General features: G+C 40.4%; 1 protein-coding gene across 1 annotated transcript in view; it reads left to right on the top strand.

Annotated features, from left to right (window-relative positions):
- LOC146857440 (uncharacterized) overlaps positions 1–19,459 on the top strand; it is a 103,764-nt gene that overhangs the window by 16,120 nt on the left and 68,185 nt on the right. Inside the window, exons 2-3 of the mRNA XM_085647959.1 lie at positions 14,423–14,771; positions 18,048–18,208. Of these exons, the coding sequence (XP_085504085.1) occupies positions 14,613–14,771; positions 18,048–18,208 (320 nt within the window). The 5' untranslated portion in view covers positions 14,423–14,612. The remainder of the gene's footprint in view (positions 1–14,422; positions 14,772–18,047; positions 18,209–19,459) is intronic.

Genomic DNA, 19,459 nt, shown 5'->3' with positions numbered 1-19,459 from the left:
ATTTCTTGCGGTTCTCTTTTCAACCTCTTGTTTTTCTTCTCTTTATTCAATTTCTTCTTCCCTCCCCTGTTTTTACAACACACACACACTAATCTCAGTATCAATAAAGCAACAATTATACAAGTTAAAGGAAACAATATTCTACCTATAATAGTACTACCTATTTTTGCAATAAAATCCTTAACAGCTATCATTTTATTAGCTATTTTAGTCCATAAATTCTCAGCTTCAAGTGGTACTAATTCTTCATGCAAATCAGTAACATTTTTGATATAGACCTTCAGGTCTTTTCTTTCGTCTGGAATGTAAGTGCAACAATGTTGAACTTTCAGCATTCCACAGACTCCACCCTCCTTGGCCAATAGAATATCAAGGGCAAGTCGATTTTGCATAGACATGGCACGTACGGCACTTAATTCCGTATTCACCAAAAGAAACCCTCCAGCGGTATTTGTCGATAAGCGATCAACCACTGTGGACAGTTTCCGAATTCCATAAGCATTCAAAGAAATTCCCACTGCTGGAATCAAAACTCCAAAAATATCACCCACTATTTCAGACCAAGTTTCTCTCTTAAAACGCATTAGTAAATTAATATGTTCCACATCTCTTATCTTATCTATATGAAAAATCTTTGGAAAAACCAGGCCCACATAACACGTGCCATACCAATGGTCAGGCAACTTGTAATAAGCCTTGTTCCCACAAACATAGTATACTCCTGGAAAAATTGTATCTTCTCCACCTCTGAAACCCCAACCTGTTGCAATGAAGTATGTATCATGGCACTCACTAGTCCCAACAAAATATGTATCATATTGGGATTTCCTTCTTGTAATGCAAAGTTTACCCTTCTGTGGTGCATCTAAAGCTAAAGTTGGACTAGCCCCATTCTTCAACTCTTTTCCCATCTCAATGTCCCAAATTGTCTCACTCACTTTATATTTTCCTGTTTTCTCCTGCATGTTCAATCTCCTTTCCTCTACCATATCCAGGCAAGCTTTCTCCTCTCCTTTCAGACTGCAAGTTAAATTATTCTTAAAAATGTAATCTAATGTTAATCCTTTTTCTTCAATAAAAATTTCACCAAAAGTGTTAGCTTCTTTAGCTGGATTCAGCTCCTCGTTCATTGGCAAATGCCCAAAAATACTATCTCTGTTAGACATCTTATAATCTACTTTCCCTAACAAATAAAAAACACTACTTAAAATACTACAAGAAATACCATATGTAGCTGGTAAATGATGATAAGTAACACCCTCTGAAACGGATGCAGGTAATTGCATACAAACGTAGCAATCCCTCACTTCCATTGTTTTCACATATTCATATAACAATTTTGAAAAAACATTACTAGAAAAGTTATTAATTGACCTATCTTTGTGTATGTAAGTATTACTAATTCTAATCGGAACTACTTTTTGCGAATTCTTCTCTACATTTGTCACATTCTCTGTATGCATCTCAAACTCAACTTTAAAAGTAACTAATAAAACTAAAACACCCCATAGAAGCATTAATAATCCAGTACAGCAGCAGCACATCCTACACCACCTTTTAAAGAAGGCACATCTATTTCGATTATCCTCTATGTTAGCCATTTTACTACTTTAATTTAGCCTCTACTACTCCACTACTGAAATTGGAACTCTTAAATTCTTCAACAATTCTTTCCAAAATTTTTTTTTTCCCTCAGTTTTTCCAAATGATCCTTTCGTTCACTTAATCCAAGTGAATCCTTCCTTTATTCAGTTTGGATACTTGTCATTCTTCACTTCAATTTCTTCAACATCAAATTGTATTAGATCTCCAACATCAAAATCCTCAGTATTTGACTCTTCTCCAATGTCAGTCAAGAGTACTTTCAGAATTTCACCAGTATCTTCCTCAACCACTTCTCTCAAGATCTCTTCCGGATTATCTCGAGTCACTGTTTCTTCTTTTCCTTCTTCAGACAGTGCCACATAAGACCATTCCGGTGATCTTTACTTTTGGTTGGGTCTTCTTACTCTTTTTATTTCTACTGGTTCTTTTGATTCCTTTGATTCTTCTCCTTCAGCTTTTGAACTTTGACTCGATACTTCATTCACTTGTTCAGCTTTTGATGTATTTGCTCTTATTATTCTGTATCTCAGCCTCTTAACTCTGTTGTTAGGCCAACGATCTCCTTTTATCACCTTTTTCGGCTTTATTTCTTTATTACTTCTTTCTCCAATCCAAGTTCTCTTTCTCAGAACTCGACCCTCTGTTTGTTCATTCTCATCATCCAATTCTGCTTCAAGTGCCTTCTGTTTTCTTTTTCTAGCAGTTTTCTTCTTTTCCACAGATTCTTTCACCACTGTTTGAGATTTCCCTACTTCTGTCCCTCCTCGAGTCTCCGACACGCAATCTTCTTGCTGTCTACTTGTCCCTTCACCTAGCTCATCAAGAATGTTCCCTACACCTCCTCGGGGGTCTTCCGCAATCTGTCCCTCTCTATCTTCTTCTGACCCTACTTCTTCAAGTATAATCTCAAGTGGTTCCTCAATCTCCTCCTCTTCCGATTCAGGAGTAGTCTCTGTGAAATTTCTCTTTTCTTTTCTTTTTCCTTCACTGTTTTTTGAAACTTCAGGCTTTCTTACAGAATCTGATCTTTTCTCTGATACTCGCAGTGGTTCATTTGAAGCTTTTCCTGCTTCTTTCCTCACTGATTCTGTATCTTCATCATCACTGGAATCTGACTCTTCAAAATACTTTTTTACCAGTCCCTTCTTTTGGGTTTGGAACTCTCAGAGTATGACTTGCATGTACCCAGTGTTTCACTCCAGCACATTTTACTGCAGTTGTCGTAGTCAGAATAACTTGTCTCGGCCTTCCCCACCTTGGAACCAAGCAATTTCTTCTTCTGTGTACCTTAATCCTCACCCAGTCTCCTGGACTCAGATCATGGGCTTGCTTCTTCTCAAGTGTGGTAGCTTCTTCTCCAACCTGGTGAAACACAGAATGAACTGCGTCAGCCAGGCCTTTACAGTAATCCAAAATCATGTCATCAGTTATTGTCACCAACTTATTGACAGGCACAAATGCATGGCGCATTGCACGTCCCATGATTATTTCGTGCGGACTCAAGCCAGTAGTTCTATCTGGAGTAGATCTAATAGTCATCAGCACTAGAGGTAAAACATCTGGCCATTTCATGCCAGTGGCTAAGCACATTTTTCCAATCCTGTTCTTGATTGTGCCATTAATCTGCTCAACCACACCAGAAGCCTCTGGTCGGTATGCACAATGTAGCTTCTGCTGTATTTTCAATGCTTCACAAATCAAACCCATGAGTTCATTTTGAAAGTGTCCACCTCTATCAGACTCAACTGTTACTGGAAACCCGTACCTAGGAATCAACTCCCTTAACAGTAACTTTGCCACTGTTATTCCATCATTTCTTCTAGTCGGGTAAGCTTCCACCCACCTTGAAAACAAACAGACTACCACTAGAACATACCTCAGTCTGTTTACTTGGGGCATTTCAATGAAATCAATCTGCATTCTTGTAAAAGGACCTCCTTCTCTGCCTATTGTTCCCAGACTCACCACTGTCTTTTTCCCAGTGTTAAATTGCTGACAAACCAAACACCTTTGACAGATGCTTTCTGCAATTGTCCTGAACTTTGCATTGTACCAGGTTTGTTTAAATGACCTAACCATCGCATCCCTCCCCAAATGTCCCTGGCCATGATACATTCTTGCCATTGACGACAAAATGGAGTTAGGCATTACTGGTCTGCCATCTCTGTAGACCCAAACATGGTCTGTTTCTCTTGGAGCACATCCTGCCTTAATCCAATCTTTTTTCTCTTCCTCTCCTGCCTCATCTTGCAACTGTTTCACTTCATCCCATGTTTCTAAGACATTAGTAAACATCACAGAGAGAAAAGACATTTCCCCCTCTCGGTCCCGATTAATGGACTGATTTGTTTTGGCGCAGTATTGCGCAACATCATTCGCGTAACGGTTTCCGACCGTTATAAAATCTTCTCCTTGTCCATGGGCAGCACATTTTACAACTGCTAACTCCTTAGGCAGCTGTATCACCTCAAGCAATTTACCAATCATTTCAGCATTCTTTATCGGAGTTCCACTCGATGTCAAGAAACCTCTTTGTAGCCAAAGCTGGCCAAAATCATGCACAACTCCAAATCCATACTGACTATCAGTCATCACAGTTGTCCTCAAATCTTTCCCAATTTCGCAAGCTTTTGTCAATGCCATCAATTCAGCAACTTGCGCAGATTTCACTCCTTTCAATGGTGATGCTTCCATGACCTCTGAAACTTTGCACACCGCATATGCTGCACATAACACACCATTATCATTTCTCAGGCATGATCCATCCACAAACAACACATGATCACTCTCATGCAAGGGAAGATCCCTTATGTCTGGTCTCGGTTTTGTACAGTACTCAAGCACATCCAAACAATCATGATCATCTTCCATCTTTACACCCACGTTTTCAATATCCGGCAAGAGTGTCGCTGGATTCACATTCACACATCTTTCAAGAGTCACATTTGATGCTCCTAGAATCACTTTCTCATATTTAGTCAACCGACTATGTGACATGTACTGGGTTCTGCTTCTTGTCAAAAGAATTGCCACATTGTGAGGTACGAATACCCTTACAGGATATCCCATTATGATTCCCTCACTTTGTTCCAGACTTCTGCATGTTGCAGCCACAGATTTCAGACAACCTGGTAAACCCACAGCTACAGGGTCAAGTGTCGATGAGAAGTACGCAATAGGCCTTCTCAGTAATCCATGCTTCTGAATTAACACTGAAAGTGCACATCCATTTCTCTCACTGCAGTACAACTCAAACTCCTTTTCATAGTCAGGCATACCCAAAGCTGGAGCCTCACACATTTTACTTTTGAGCTCTTCAAATGCTGCCATTTGTTCTGCATCTAGATCCAATGGGTCTGTCATCTCACTTTTTGTCAGTTTAATCAGTGGCTTTGCTATCAAAGAAAAATTAATTATCCACTGACGACAATAACCCACCATCCCCAGGAACATTCTCACTTCCCTCTGAGTTTTTGGGGCTTTCATTTCTCTGATTATTCTGATCCTGTCATCCGTCACTTTTCTCAGACCCTTTTCAATATTGTGTCCAAGATAATGCACATCTTTCTTGCAAAATTGCAATTTAGCTGGAGATACCTTTAACCCTCCATCGGCCAGATGATTCAGTAAAGCTATGGTATCTACTTCACAAGCTTCACGTGTCTTTGATGCCACAAGTAGGTCATCAATATACTGCACTAGTACTGAGCTCTCAGGCATGATCAAACTCTCCAACGATTTTTTCAATAACTGATTGAATATCGAAGGACTCTCCGTATACCCCTGTGGGATACGACACCATGCTAAAATACGCTGGCCAAACCTAAATGCAAAAATCGGCTGGCTATCATGATGTAATGGAATTGAAAAGAACGCATGACACAAATCAATTACTGTATACCACTCGGCATCATGTGGAATTTGATACAGGATCACTGATGGATTTGGCATGATAGGACAACATGCCACCACAATTTGATTAACTTTTCTCAAATCCTGTACGATCCTAAATTTCCCATTAGGCTTTTTTAGTCCCATTATCGGTGAATTACACGGACTACTCAGTAGTTCTCTCAGGACTCCCTGCTGAATCATTTTCTCAATTATAGGAGTTATTCCTTCAATTATTTCTGGTGTCATTTTGTATTGAGGAATGTTAGGATATGTAATTCCCTCTTTTACTGCAATTTTCACTGGATCTACATTATCCATCAATCCCACATCCTCTCCAGTAAAATCCCAAACTGTCCTTTTCACTGTGTCTCTCAGCTCTCGAGGCAAATCCTCCGGATTAAACACAGCAAATGCACCAATTAACTCACTTTCTCTATTCTCTAGAGTCACTCGGTACAAAACATCCTCATCTGGTGTCTCAAAGGCTATTCCATCCGGTGTACAAAAAATTGTGCAGTTCATCTTGCACAACAAGTCCCTACCTAACAGGTTCACTGGACTCGTGTCACAGACAATGAATCTGTGCATGTCTGAAAATTTCCCTATCTGTACTCTTACTGGTTCAGTAAGACGTGTTCTGATTTGCGTATTGGCTACACCAACTACTTGGATTGCTTCATCCGAGAGAGGAAGATTTCTAACATCTGTTGACCTGACAGTTGATCTTGTCGCACCTGTGTCTACCAAAAAAGTAACACTCTCCTCATTTATTTTCCCATCCACAAATGGTCCTGCCTGGTCTATTTCTAGAGTTGCACCAAGTATGCACTCTTCTTCCTCTCCTCGGCACCGTCAATAATCACCCTCAGATTCACTCCCTTCACTCTTTAACAAGTACTGTTGTACCTTGTTTGAACGTCTTGGTTTGTTTACCTGTTCATCATTGTAGAATCCTGAATCCTGATTATACTTTTGTAACCCTTTATTCTGCGGCAAGGGCGGTTTTGGCTCTTGACTCTGCTGTCTCACAACTTTCTGTTGTTGCTGCTGTTGATTATTTCCTTCATTCTGCACCTGTTGATTTAAGGATTTATTCTCATTACTCACTAATGGTGGATTAGGACATTCTGATCTCCAATGCCCCAATTGGCCACAGTTGTGACAAGGAAACTTTTTTTTCGCTTCCTCAAGACTTCCTTTTCCTTTCCCTGCATATCTAGGTCTATTCCCTGCATTGTTTCCTGGATTATTCGCCTGTTCCACTAACTGTGCTTCCTGTCTTTCCGCAACTTTCACTTGTGCCCACATTGCTTTCTCTTTCAGCTTTCTTTGTTTCGCTTCAATTTCATCACTGAAGTATTTCGCATGTCTCAGAATCTCATCTACTTTCTTACTCTGCCAATCCACTGTATGCTCACGAATTCTCTCACCAATTTCAGGTCTAAGGCCATATACAAATCTGTATACAAAATGACTCAAATCTTTGTCACCCAGGTGTTCATCTCCACTGAATTGTTTAAATGCTAGTATCAGCCTCTCGTAAAAAGCATGAACTGATTCTTTCGCTTCCTGTTGTGTTCGATCTATTTTTACCCAGTCTGTCTCTTTTGCAGGAACTTTACTCTTCAGGTATACCATCACCTGATCATACTTTCTCATTACCTCTGGATCTGGAGCCCCTGTTCTTGGGTCTCTTGGATATTCCTCAGTAGGCCAACTCACAACTATTTTACACTCAGTCCACAAGTCTGCTGGAACAATTATATCAAACAGACTATTCAGGTCAACCCACAGCACTTTTGACAATTTCACAAACCTATCTACCTGCCTATACCACTCGACGGGCTTTTCTCTCAATCGAGGGAAATCATTCGTGAATGATAAAATATCCTGTCTGGTCCATGGAACATGTACATATCCTCCTCCAGGTATTTCTCTCATAGGATAATTATCCACCGGTTTCTCTTTTTCTCTCACTGGAAATGCTGAATAAGTTGTTCTATCTTCAGCTTCCTCTCTTTTCTTATACCACCTATCCTTCCACTTTTCTACATCACCCCATCTTCGCAATAATGCTACCATTTCCTTAATCTGTCCTGTTCTACCAGTAGCATTCAAATTTTCAATATCCTTCTCTGTAAAATCCATCCTGTAGGTTTTTTGTAAAGCTTTCACTTTATCAATGTCAACTCCCTGCTCATTCGCTATTGCTCTTAGCCTGTCATGTGTATTTCTTGCTCTCCAGGTAATGTTCTTGCACATAAACATTAACTCACCATCATGATGACTCTTCAGAATTTCTGTTGGAACTGTTCCTGTAACAAGCTCTTCTAGTTCTACACGCAACCTAGCCACGTCAATTACTTGTGAATCTTTATCTTTTTTCTGTAGAACTTTCATCCAATCATTCAAATCTTCAACTGTTATTTCAGCAGTTTTTCTCACTGGAACCACTCTCTTCTGCGGTTCTAAAATTGGCATCCCTGAACAACTAGCTTCACTAGTATCCAATATTTCACTACATATGTCATGTCTTGATTGTCTCAGGTCACTTCTTTCTGCTCTTTTGCCTGAATCTCCTGAAGGACCAACTGAATTTGTCAAATTATTCCCAACATATGGAATCACCAGTCCATTTTCACCTGTCCTCTGTTTGTCAAACACAGGCATAACCGGACCTATAGTGGCAGAGTGGCGTAGCGGAAGCGTGCTGGGTCGGTAATCCAGCTGACGATGAATCGAAACCATCCTCTGCTACCAGGAAATTGATAGAGATCAGGGTGTGTATAATATTCCCACTACCACAGATAGAGTAATCTCACAGTTACACGCACATATATTCATCATACGCTAGGGCCCATTACACTAACATACGCTCAAATACTCTACCAGCAATAAACCTGTGGAAAGAAAACTCCTAGTCACCCTGCATCTATATCGAGGTCGATAAGACCTGGTTATTATGACTGTCCATAAACATAATCTATACAACCTATACGGCAATAATCAAAATATAATACTCAATAATTGACAAGAAATAATATCCAACACCATGTTCAAATTATATTGCTTTATCTAAAATTAGTCAAAATGGAAATCAATCAGAATAAATCATTTTTCTCAAAGTTACCTATTCTAGCTAAATGTCAGAACGGGTCAGGACAAGTCTCTCGGTAAAGTCTCTCAAGACGAAGTCCCTTCAGCATCAATCCTCAGCAACGCAGATTCGGTACGCGGCAAAGGCAAATGGCAAGTGGCAAGTGGCCTCTCTAGGCTAACAATTCTTATAATGAATCGAACAAAGGAAAGATACATAGAAAAGTTGTAATGTCCGCTGGACCGCTGAGCAGAGCGAGAAGGAAAGGATGTAACATTGCTACATTTGAAAATCTCCGCTCAGGAAAAATCACAAAATAAAGACTACGGAACAGGAACCAAGAAACATAAATGTATCTTGTTAGTTCTACTTCTCCTCGGCAATGAGACCATAGTTCAGAGTCTTTCTCAAAGGCTCCTTTGTTTCCCAAGGCTGCCAAGGACGTTCCATTTCACTTGGAGATTACCCAGGCTGCTGCTGTCCTCACAGAAATTTTAACAAGGCAAGCAAGGACTGTGGTCAGCTGACTTCAGGACCATATTCAGCAGGGCTCTCTCCCATCACGGTTTTCTACTTTCAAATCGAGGCCAGGCTTACAAAATCGGCCATCTTTGTCTAGGCCACCATAGGCCACAATAGACCATCTTAATTAAAAGAAACAAAAACAACGTTACCACAGCATAGTGATTAAACAGTGCTAATCCCACTAATACCCTTATGTGTATGTATCTATCTAGCACTTGCAACATAGAAAAACATTAATTCGGAAAGCGTTTTGTGCTCAAAAATAAACAGCACATAGCAACGTTTAAACATGAAAACACGCACGTTATTATTAAACAGCACATTTATGCGTACCCACGTGTAACTCTCTCTTATTAGGACAAACGGATTTATTAATATAAACACACTTGCACAAGACAAATAATTAATTACTAGTAGTTAATAAATTAATATGACAAATAGACATACCAGAGCTTCAAAAACCAACTAATTTTCAAACAGAAAACTCTGCTCCAGCAACGGCTGTAGCTGACTCGCCAGCCTCATGTTTTCTAACACATGTATAATGAAAATACATGCATGCATATACACCTACGTAGGCTTTTCAGGCAGCCCATTGGTCTGTTCAGGTGTATCACATTTTGCTTCTACCCACCACAGCAAAAACATATGGACAACGGGTTTGCACATTTCAGTCATTTGCTCTCTTCATTGTGAGTGACAGCATTTTGCTTGTGAACTTGTGCATATCCACGTAAAAAGTAGTCTACTTCAGTGCCAGGGCTGGTGGTGCACACTCACTTTCCTTCAAGTTTTCTTTAACCCCTTCAGTGCCCCGCCCTTTCCCCCTCCTGTGCCGGCCGTTACATTAGCGGGCGGGGTTCATGACGAGATAGTCTCATCATGGGCACAGCGCAACCGTGCTCCATGACGAGACTATCTCGTCATGGGCAAAGAAGAGGTTAAAATATATTTTCATGCTGAGTCATTTTTAGGTTTGGTTTAATAGCGCAACTGATATCATACCTTCTGTCATATCTTTTGTGATCAAGAGAAACAAGCATTTGCAATGCAATAGGTCTCACATTTACGTGAGTTTAAGCTATTGGCATTGTAAATGATTATGCCTTTTATTTATGTTTAAAAAACAAAAATAAAAGGCATTTTCATTTGCAATGTCAATAGCTCAAACTCGCGTAAATGCGAGACCTATTGCATTGCAAATGCTTGTTCCTTCTTGTGTACTAGGAAAATAGAGCTTTTAAAACCACACTTGGCTGGAGCAGGAGCAATAACACCTTTATGCAAAGTCTCTGGGATCTCTTGATCGACTAGGTCAAGTTTCTCTGCAGGGTAGAAAATAGGCAGGGGTGACGAGATTTGAAATGGGGGGTGGGGGAGACAAAACTCTATACATTAGAGACTGACTTTAGTGCTCACGGGTTGACGTTCTTTTTTTATTTATTTATTTTTTTAAAGAAATGCGATCCCTGATGAGGAAAAGAAGGGAGGAACTGCATTTACCTTGGCCTGGAGGAGGAAGGCTCGGTTGTTGAAGTGCACATCCTGGGACGTGAACAGGACAGCCCCGCAGGGGTAGAAAGTAGTAAGACGTTGGGGAGTTTGGCTGTAGGGCAGGGTCAAAGGTGACATCTGTGTGTCCATGGAAGGGACTTAAGTTGGAGAATTTCTCAGTCCCGGCCAGATGAACGTCCCCGGAGATCACTAATGGAGGGAAAAAGGCTGTGTGTGCAAAGACTTCTCCTTTCTGTCCTAATAGAAAGTGCTCAGAAGTACTCAAGCACACTGGTAAGGCAGTGCACATATATAATAAAATATTCGGCCCGTAGCAAGAATGGAAATAGAGAAAGACTGGTATACTTGAGTGGGTGCTGATGTGGTTGAGCAAATAAAGTGGCGCCCACAGAGGAAGCTTAAAACAAAAATGGTGCTAACTAGAGTGACGGTCGCTTTGAGTAAGAGACATCAAATAAGATAGGCCAGAGTTTGGCATAAAAGTATTAAAGGATTCCTCGTTAATAAAATATATCCAACAAGGGTGGAAAACTGATGAATGTTTAGAACAAGAAGTGCGAGAGAAGCGCAAGCAAAAAAAGGAGACGGAGAGGGCGGAGCGAGTGAGTGGCCGGGACGTGTGGGCGAGGAGAGAGGCACACGCACGTGCTCTTAGGAGAGCAGTCTTCACTTTTCAAGCACTGCACTCGTGCTTGTGACGTGCTGCTGCTCGCTCCTGCAAGGTGGATGCCACCACAAGCACTAGTGCAGTGCTTGGAAAGTGAAGACCGATGGCTAAAGGCCCTCCTAAGCAGCGCAAGCACGCTGCGTAGGCGAGACCTAAAAAATCTTTCAGGAGTACTACAAAGAGGGACTTTTGCGCGGCCTATTTGTTTGTTTCCCTGAGTACAGATTTTGATTGGCAGAAGTTGTGCGGTTCCATTGAAAAAGACTGATTGTATTACAGTTTCTGCCTTTTTGGGAACTGTAAACTGTTTATTATGAAAATTACATCTTAAAGCGAATAGAACTTTAAGCGTGGATTGTTATCACACCCTATGGATGCAGGCTTTGCATTACAAGTGTTCTCACAAATCACTACGGTAGGCAAAGGTTTTGTTGTTGGCTTCCCCTTCTGTGTTCCCTCTATGAGGGAAATGCACTTTGATCATCCTTGTGAACTCTCTAAGGAGAGGATGGCTAGGGCGGTTGACCTCGAAGCTGGGGAACCAGGTTTGAGTCTCAGCAGGGACGCTCAACATCCTGTGATTCTGGGCAAACCACTTAATTTCCCTGTGCCTAACAAAAAAAATGTATGTGCTCTTCTGTAACACAACTAGTGCTCATGTAAAGCACTCTGATACCTTCGGGTCTAGTTCGCGCTACATAAAACTCCCCCCCCAACCCTCCCCCCCAATTAATTTTTTTTAAAAAGTTGTGCTTGAATATTGTTTTTCCAGCTGTATTTCTGTCTAAATATATATAATTTTCTGACTTTTTGGGCTGAAATTGCCCTGTGTGAAAGCCTAGGCAGAATTCAGTAGTCCTGGGTGAGTTGGGCATGGTGACAAGCTAATGATAAAGGATATGGGCCTAATTGGTTCTTTGGAAAATGTATGCCAGATGCCAAAGGTCTGATATGTTTCTTATGAAAAGTTACAACAAAGGCAATGAGCCTGATCCGTTTATAATGAAAAGCCTTTGTTAACACAAACAGGACTTTAAGGGTGCCTTGTTGTTACATTGTGTTAAAGGCTAATGACAGAAACTTTTTTACATGGAACGTCACAGATTACCACAGTAGATAAGGGTTTTGGTTACCTCTTCAGACAAACACATGGAGTTGAAGATTTGCAATGTGATAATGCTTGTTATGTCATTTTCTCAGGGGTTGCTTATTGTTTTGTCAACAATAAATCTGTATATATTTGTATTTCTACGACTGTGCATCTGATGTTTACCGTTTTATGTGCAATACAGGAGGCTTCAGTTCATTGTGGTGACAAGCCAATGATGAAGGAAATAGGCTTGATTGGTTCACTGCAAAACAATTATGTAAGATCCCATAAGTCTGATTTGTTTATGACAAAAAGGTACACAAAAAGGTATTCTGCCTTTAAATGTGAATTGTTATTGCACTGTGTTGAAGGCTGAAGGCTAGTATTTTGCTATACAGAATCTAACAGATTAACTCATTAAGCAAGGTGTTTTAGTGTTTGTTACTTCCAGGGATAAACCCTTTGGGGTAGATGATTAGAACTGTGGTAATCCTTGTTAGACCTTCTTAAGTAGAACTATGTCAGTCAGGCCCCCGTAAAAAAATATTAAACACTCTACACACATATACACGCACAGAGGGTTTTTGGGCATGCCCTCTTCTGCCTGTGCAAGTGCTATTCTCATTCTGCTTCTTCCCATGGGATCATACTGCATGAGGCAATCAGTTAGCCAATTTCTGCCACTGACTGTATTGCCCTGTGAGTAAGCCCCTTGAGGCATTTGTACTCACTGCATGAGCACATTCACATGAAAACAGGGACTCTCCATTGACTGGTCTGGTTGCCAGTTTACCATTTCCATTTATAGGTCCTTTTTCATGTCTTTTGGTCTCGTTTTTTTTAGCTTCCTGCAGCTCACCTACCAGTCCTACCAGTCTGCTTGTTTGCCCTTTATTTAATCTGCCAGGGTGCTGCATCCTGTGTGGTCACGATGTCTAAACTGGACGGCCATCGTGGAATGGTATTATCTATTGTTTTACCTTTCAGGCTGGCCACCATGTTTTGAAGCATTATCTTGGCCACATTGACTTAGTACAACAGTGATGCACTATAGACTATCGTATTCAAAGCTATGTGCCCAGTGGATGTTCATTGAGCGGCTACTTTGGAATGGTAATGTACATAGTGTATTGTTTTAACAGCTCCCAGACGGCCAATAAGTTGCTTCTAAATGTGGCAGCTACAATTGAACTTAAATCAGTGATGCATTATGTACAATACAGTTGCAAGATAGGAACACACTACTATGTTTAATTTTATTTTTATATTGGAAGCATATTCCACCAAGTTTAGGTGTCAGCATGTTTTCTTTTTTCTACTTTCATTCTATTCTTTTAATTTATCTTACAAACACTTGTCGAATATTGTGTATGCATGATGATGATTTATTGAGTGTCTAAACTCAACAGCGACTGAAGAGACCCTTTCAGTTATAAAGCTATTGACATTGACATTGCCATTGCTTTATTACTTGTTTGCAAACCTATGCACACCACCTTTAAATGGCAGCATTTTTACTGTTCAGTACTTTTAAACTTTTAATGTGTCTTGCATATTTTTTACACAAAAAAAGAAATAAACCTACAGGTTTTCCAAGTCCTGACCTATTGGCTTTGCCAGTGCTTGTTTATTGTGCAATCACATCCCACTTTAAGGAATTACCCTAGCTGTCAAGAGAACGGACATGAATTGGAAATGTACAGTGCAATGGGTTACTAAACCTCTGTGTTTATATAGCACCTACTCAGCCTGTTTCTAAGCACTCCCAATGATGAAAGAACCGAAGCGTAATGAAATGAGGTGAGTCTCACAATAAGGAATTCAGGGTGTTGGGTCCTCAGTCAGTCACCTCTCAAATGTAAACCCCACCCTCTTTCCAACACTTAGGGGTTTTTGGTCCTTGATATCTAAGAACTGCCTTCGCTGGTGACAGAATTACGGGGCCATTTTAGATTTGAAGAATTGTTCACTAATAATGTCTTTTTTGTTTTTTATAATAAGCATACTAACTCAAATAATTCCTTCTCAGGCTAACCAGACGTCCCATTGCATCAAAGCTATTTGTGTTACACTTTGTTGATGAAGCCACCTTTTTCTGAAGCCTAAAGTTCTTGATACTTAAGTACAGAGTGAATTGGCGTGTCTCCCTCTTTCATCCCAACTGTGTGCACCTGATGTTCTTGCACACTCTTTGGGCCTGAGTTCCAAAGGACCATAGGATGCAGGGAATTGCCATGCTCATCGTCACCGCCCTGCTGCTCTGGGTCACCAAGGATGCATTGGGTCAGCAGTACCCGTTCTTGGACCCGTCCCTGTCCTGGGAAGAGAGGGTTGACGACCTCTTAAACCGGCTGACTTTGGATGAGATGATACTGCAGGTAAGTTGGAAATAACCTGTACAAAGAACATAGCCAAACTCACTTTTAAATTAGAAAGCACCATGAATTGTTAACATTGAGTTTGATATTGTAACTTGTCGGCTCTACGCTATCTTCCTTTTCTGCCCCTTTCTTTCTCATTTGGTAAAGTTTACCTAAACAAAATCTTGTCTGTTGATTGAAAATTGTAGGCATGTTTTAGTTTGTGGGACAACATTAGATATTGCTTTGAAAACCTATATCTCACTAGTGAAACGTACTAGAAATACAAAATGTGCTTCTTATTTCAATAGGAGGTGAAATGGGATCATAAGTCACAGTAGAACTTTAATTGAAACTTCAAATTATTTTATATATATCATTCACTATTAGAGATTCAGAGGTAGGAATGCCATGATGGTTATGTACTGTCCACATCTTTATTACTTATTATTCATGCCATCAATGCCTCCCTATCCTAAACTTCCAGAACCCTTTTTTGTTTATGTACCATACAAATTGTTGCACTAAGATGCTTCTTACACAACCTGTATTTGCACTTTGACAATTAAACATACATTGCTGGACAGGAAAACACAGCCATTAAAAAAGAATTAAAGAAATAGTAATACATTTCTTAAGTGCTAAATTGTTGTTGGTTGCCAAGTATAGTATTGCAGGCATACCCCGTAACAATAACATATTGCATCAAATGTTGAAATGTACAGGACACTAAAGCCTTAGTTAATGATGCAAGGTTTGTTGGTCCTACAAGACCCAGTCCATAACCCACCGAATTAAAATATATATGTCATGAGTGATGACACTGACCATGTCATGACTGATGTAATATGTGAGGTCATAAGCAGTGCACTGCGGGGTGTAAGTTATAGTTAGCACAGGTAACTATAACTGCTGAATTTCAATGGTTTTGTACAAGTGAAATGTGAGCATAACTATAACTTTCTTGTAACCTTTAGTTTTTTTCAGTGAAGACAAATACACTGGAAAAAGATGTTATATATTTTATACTGGAAAAAAACAAAGGTTACAGGGACATTAGATTTCGGCTCCCATTTCACTCATACAAAACGTAATAGTTAGGTGAATATGTCAGTGACAACATTAACATTAAAAAACAAAGAAATTCATCAGTTATAATTAGCAGAGCTAGCTATAATTTTCACCCTCGCCATGCACTGCTTATGACCTCACATTACATCACTCATGACATGTTCTATGACATCAGTGATGACATCACTGACGACATCATCCAATAAGTGTGTTAGTTTGTTTAATAGTTTAGGTAGTGGCGACTCAATGTGTCCTCATTGTATACGAGTATTAGACACCATGATGGACTTGGGGCCAGCACTTCTTAAGAATGAGACCTATAGGCTTTGCATTGCATAACCAGATGTTGCTGGAAATTATGAATTGGTGCCTAACTAGGAATATCTTTGTTTGACAATGAACTGTTCCAACAAGAGCAAGGAACTGCAATGGGTACCTGCTTCTCCCGCATCTATGCTAATTTGCATATGGGCTGGTGGGAGGAGCAGGTGCTCAGGGGCACAACCATTGGACAGTGGATGACCCAGATCATATTGTGGCTAAGGTATATAGACAATGTCTTTGTGCTATGGCAGGGCAAAGAGAGCGAGGCAAGGAGGTTTATATGTGATATCAACACAAATTATCTGAATTTGAAATTCACAGGAAAAATGAGTACAACCACAATGGACTTTTTAGACATCCTGGTCTGGGTTGGGGACGAAAAGCTAGAGACCACGGCCTTTAGAAAGCCCACAGCAGGTAACGCCCTCCTGCATGCACAGAGTTCACATCCAGTGCCACACATTAGGAGCATACCTTTTAGGGAATTTTAACGGGCGAGAAGAGAATGCAGCACAATAGAGGAGTTCAAAAAGTTAGAAGAGGATATGAAGAATAGATTTATCCAGAGAGGATACCCAAAATCTATCTTGGAAGGGGCATTCAAAAACGCAAGGGCCCTCAAAAGGGAAGATGTCCTCTTTGACCCCTCAAACACTGTAATAAGGAAGCTATTCCAAAAGAAAGGACCACACAGTTTTATAACCACATATAACCGAGAACACACTAAAGTTAAAGCCATTTTGAATAAATACTGCCACCTGGTGAAACAGGACACAGTCTTGGATACTGTAGTGACCAAAAAAAAACAGATAACCTACAGGAAACCTAGGTCTATGAGGGACTATTTGGTTAAAAGTGATTTCACAACTAGGACTGTGAATAGAACATGGCTCAACACACATGAAGGGTTTAGAAAGTGCTCTAAGTGCGAAGCCTGTAGAAATGCCGAAAATTTGACATCATTGGGTACAAAAGAGTGTAAAACTTAGAGGCAACTTAACCTGTAAGTCTACTTTTGTGGTGTACACTCTGAAATGCCCGTGTGAGAAATTGTATGTTAGAAGTACCGCTCTACCAGCACACATAAGAATTTTGCAGTGCATTCGTGCACTATCAAACAAAGATCGGAGTTATCCTATAGCCTCGTATTTAGAGAAATGTCATGAAAGTAACCCTGTGTACTTGAAAATACAGTTGCATTGTACAAACCCCAAAGAAAAAAAGAGGGGGTTTCTGTATTTTTAGAGAGAAGGAACTAGCTACCATATTACTTTTCTACCTGATTTTGTGCAGCCTGTGTCCAGCCAATCGGTGTAGGTGTTTAAAAATGCATGTGCTCCTAAGGCACTGTAGGTGTGTAGAGGTATTGAACACATTATAAATCTTTGTATTGAAGAGTAACTCTGTGTGCATTGCTGTATTGGATTAGGGATACTTGCACAAGCGCGTTTCGGCAGAACTGCCTTTATCAATGGCCATTGATAAAGGCAGTTTTGCCGAAACGCATTTGTGCACGTATTACTAATTCAATAAAGCATTGGAGTCTAACCCGCGAGTGCTGGTCTCTTTTTCTTAAGGAGCTGTGAGAAATTTGCACGCAAGCACTCCCGTGGACCAAGCACCCGCTCATAAGTGCAGAACGAGAGGTGCAAGTGGAGCAAGCCACTAGTCTGTCCAGCCTAAAATCTCTGAAATGTACCCTGATAATGTAGACATTGTTTTTTCTAAGAATTGTGGCTGCAAGAGATCAAAATAGTGGTCTGTTCCAGCATCTGTTAGTTTGCTGCTAGCCTATTTGTCGTTGGTTTGAGCTGAGGGTGCATTGCCAGTGCGGGCTGAAAGTTGTAGCAATGGTCCTAAGCTGTATCGTCGCACACCTCTGTTTTTTGAACTCCACAGATGGCAAGAGGAGGAGTAAAGAAAAATGGCCCTGCCCCCGCCATAGAGAGGCTGGGCATTAAGCCCTACTCCTGGAACACGGAGTGCCTGCGAGGGGATGCAGAAGCTCCTGGTTGGGCAACCTCCTTCCCACAGGCGCTAGGGCTGGCGGCTTCATTCAGGTGAGGGTTTGCAACTGTTAGACCACTGTGGTACTCTCTGCGGCCTGTATGTTGCTTGCTGTTGCAGTGTAAGTAATGGAATGTAAGAGCTCTTAAGATTTAGTAGACATTCCGATTAAATAAGTCCAAGCACTTCAGATACAGTGTGTAAACACTGGAAGAGTCGTAGTGTTAACAAGATCACACCCAGATTTTGTAAGTCCTGGTTGGAGTTTGGCTAGATCCATCCAGGTGCCTAACCCAGCAGTGACTCGACATGCACCGCTTTGGTCCAAGCAGTGTTTCCTTACCCTCAAATGTCTTGGGATGACTATTCCAGGATCTGGGATAAGCCTGATTTTAAGACGCCTGGAGTGTTGTGTACTGGGGAAAGACATGATACTGTTGGAACACACGTGTTCCTCATTTCAGATACCATTTCAGATACCAAATAGGTACTTCCAAATTGGAGATTACTTAAAATGCAAGATATGTGTTATTGTTTGAATTGTGTAATTTTGTAGAGAAAATTATTAGTAAATGGTGGTGTCCAGTTCACAATTGTACATAGAATTGTTGAACCAATTAATTGATTATTCAATTTTTAATATATGGGAATTAACGATAACCTTTGCCAGAAAAGGATTATAGTCATTTTACATTGATTGATTAGGTGATTTACGTTTCTTTTTATACTGCAGATTGCACAGGTTCAGAGGGCTTGCCACGGGCAGCTTCTCTTTTCTATAAATGGTTCCATTCTTCTACTCCAAACTACAGTTCTTCCTCAGACTTGTCTCATACAGCACAAAGTAACAGAATAACGTTTGTTTTCAATCTCTCACCTCCTGTTCTCAACATTTGTAAATGTGAGTTTGAAGATCAACGCTGTGTATGCAAGGCTTTAACTTGTGTGACTTTTCATCACTGGAACATCCACTCTAACAAGGAAAATTACACTTGATAAGGAGTGTTCAAAATTGGGAGCATGCAATAATGAAAGTATTGGAAAAGTTCTGAGTTTGGTTTTCATGCAGAAGTTAACTCGCATTTAATTTAGTTACAATCCCATCTTTTAATTATTTTTGTGAGAAACATGCAAGGGTCACAAGAGAAAACATTTGCAATTTTGCACATTCCTGCTACGGTTCTCACCCTTAAGTAATCGGGAGTGCATCTGTTCAACCACAGATAGTCTCACATGTTGTCTAGAGATGTTGGGTTGTGCCAAAACACATATGATAGCTTGGCCAGCATTTCAAAATGGCCTGA

This window comes from Triturus cristatus, chromosome 3_2 (assembly GCF_964204655.1).
Source record: "Triturus cristatus chromosome 3_2, aTriCri1.1, whole genome shotgun sequence".
NCBI classification, from domain to species: Eukaryota; Metazoa; Chordata; class Amphibia; order Caudata; family Salamandridae; genus Triturus; species Triturus cristatus.
This window is presented reverse-complemented; position numbering and strand designations above follow the sequence as displayed.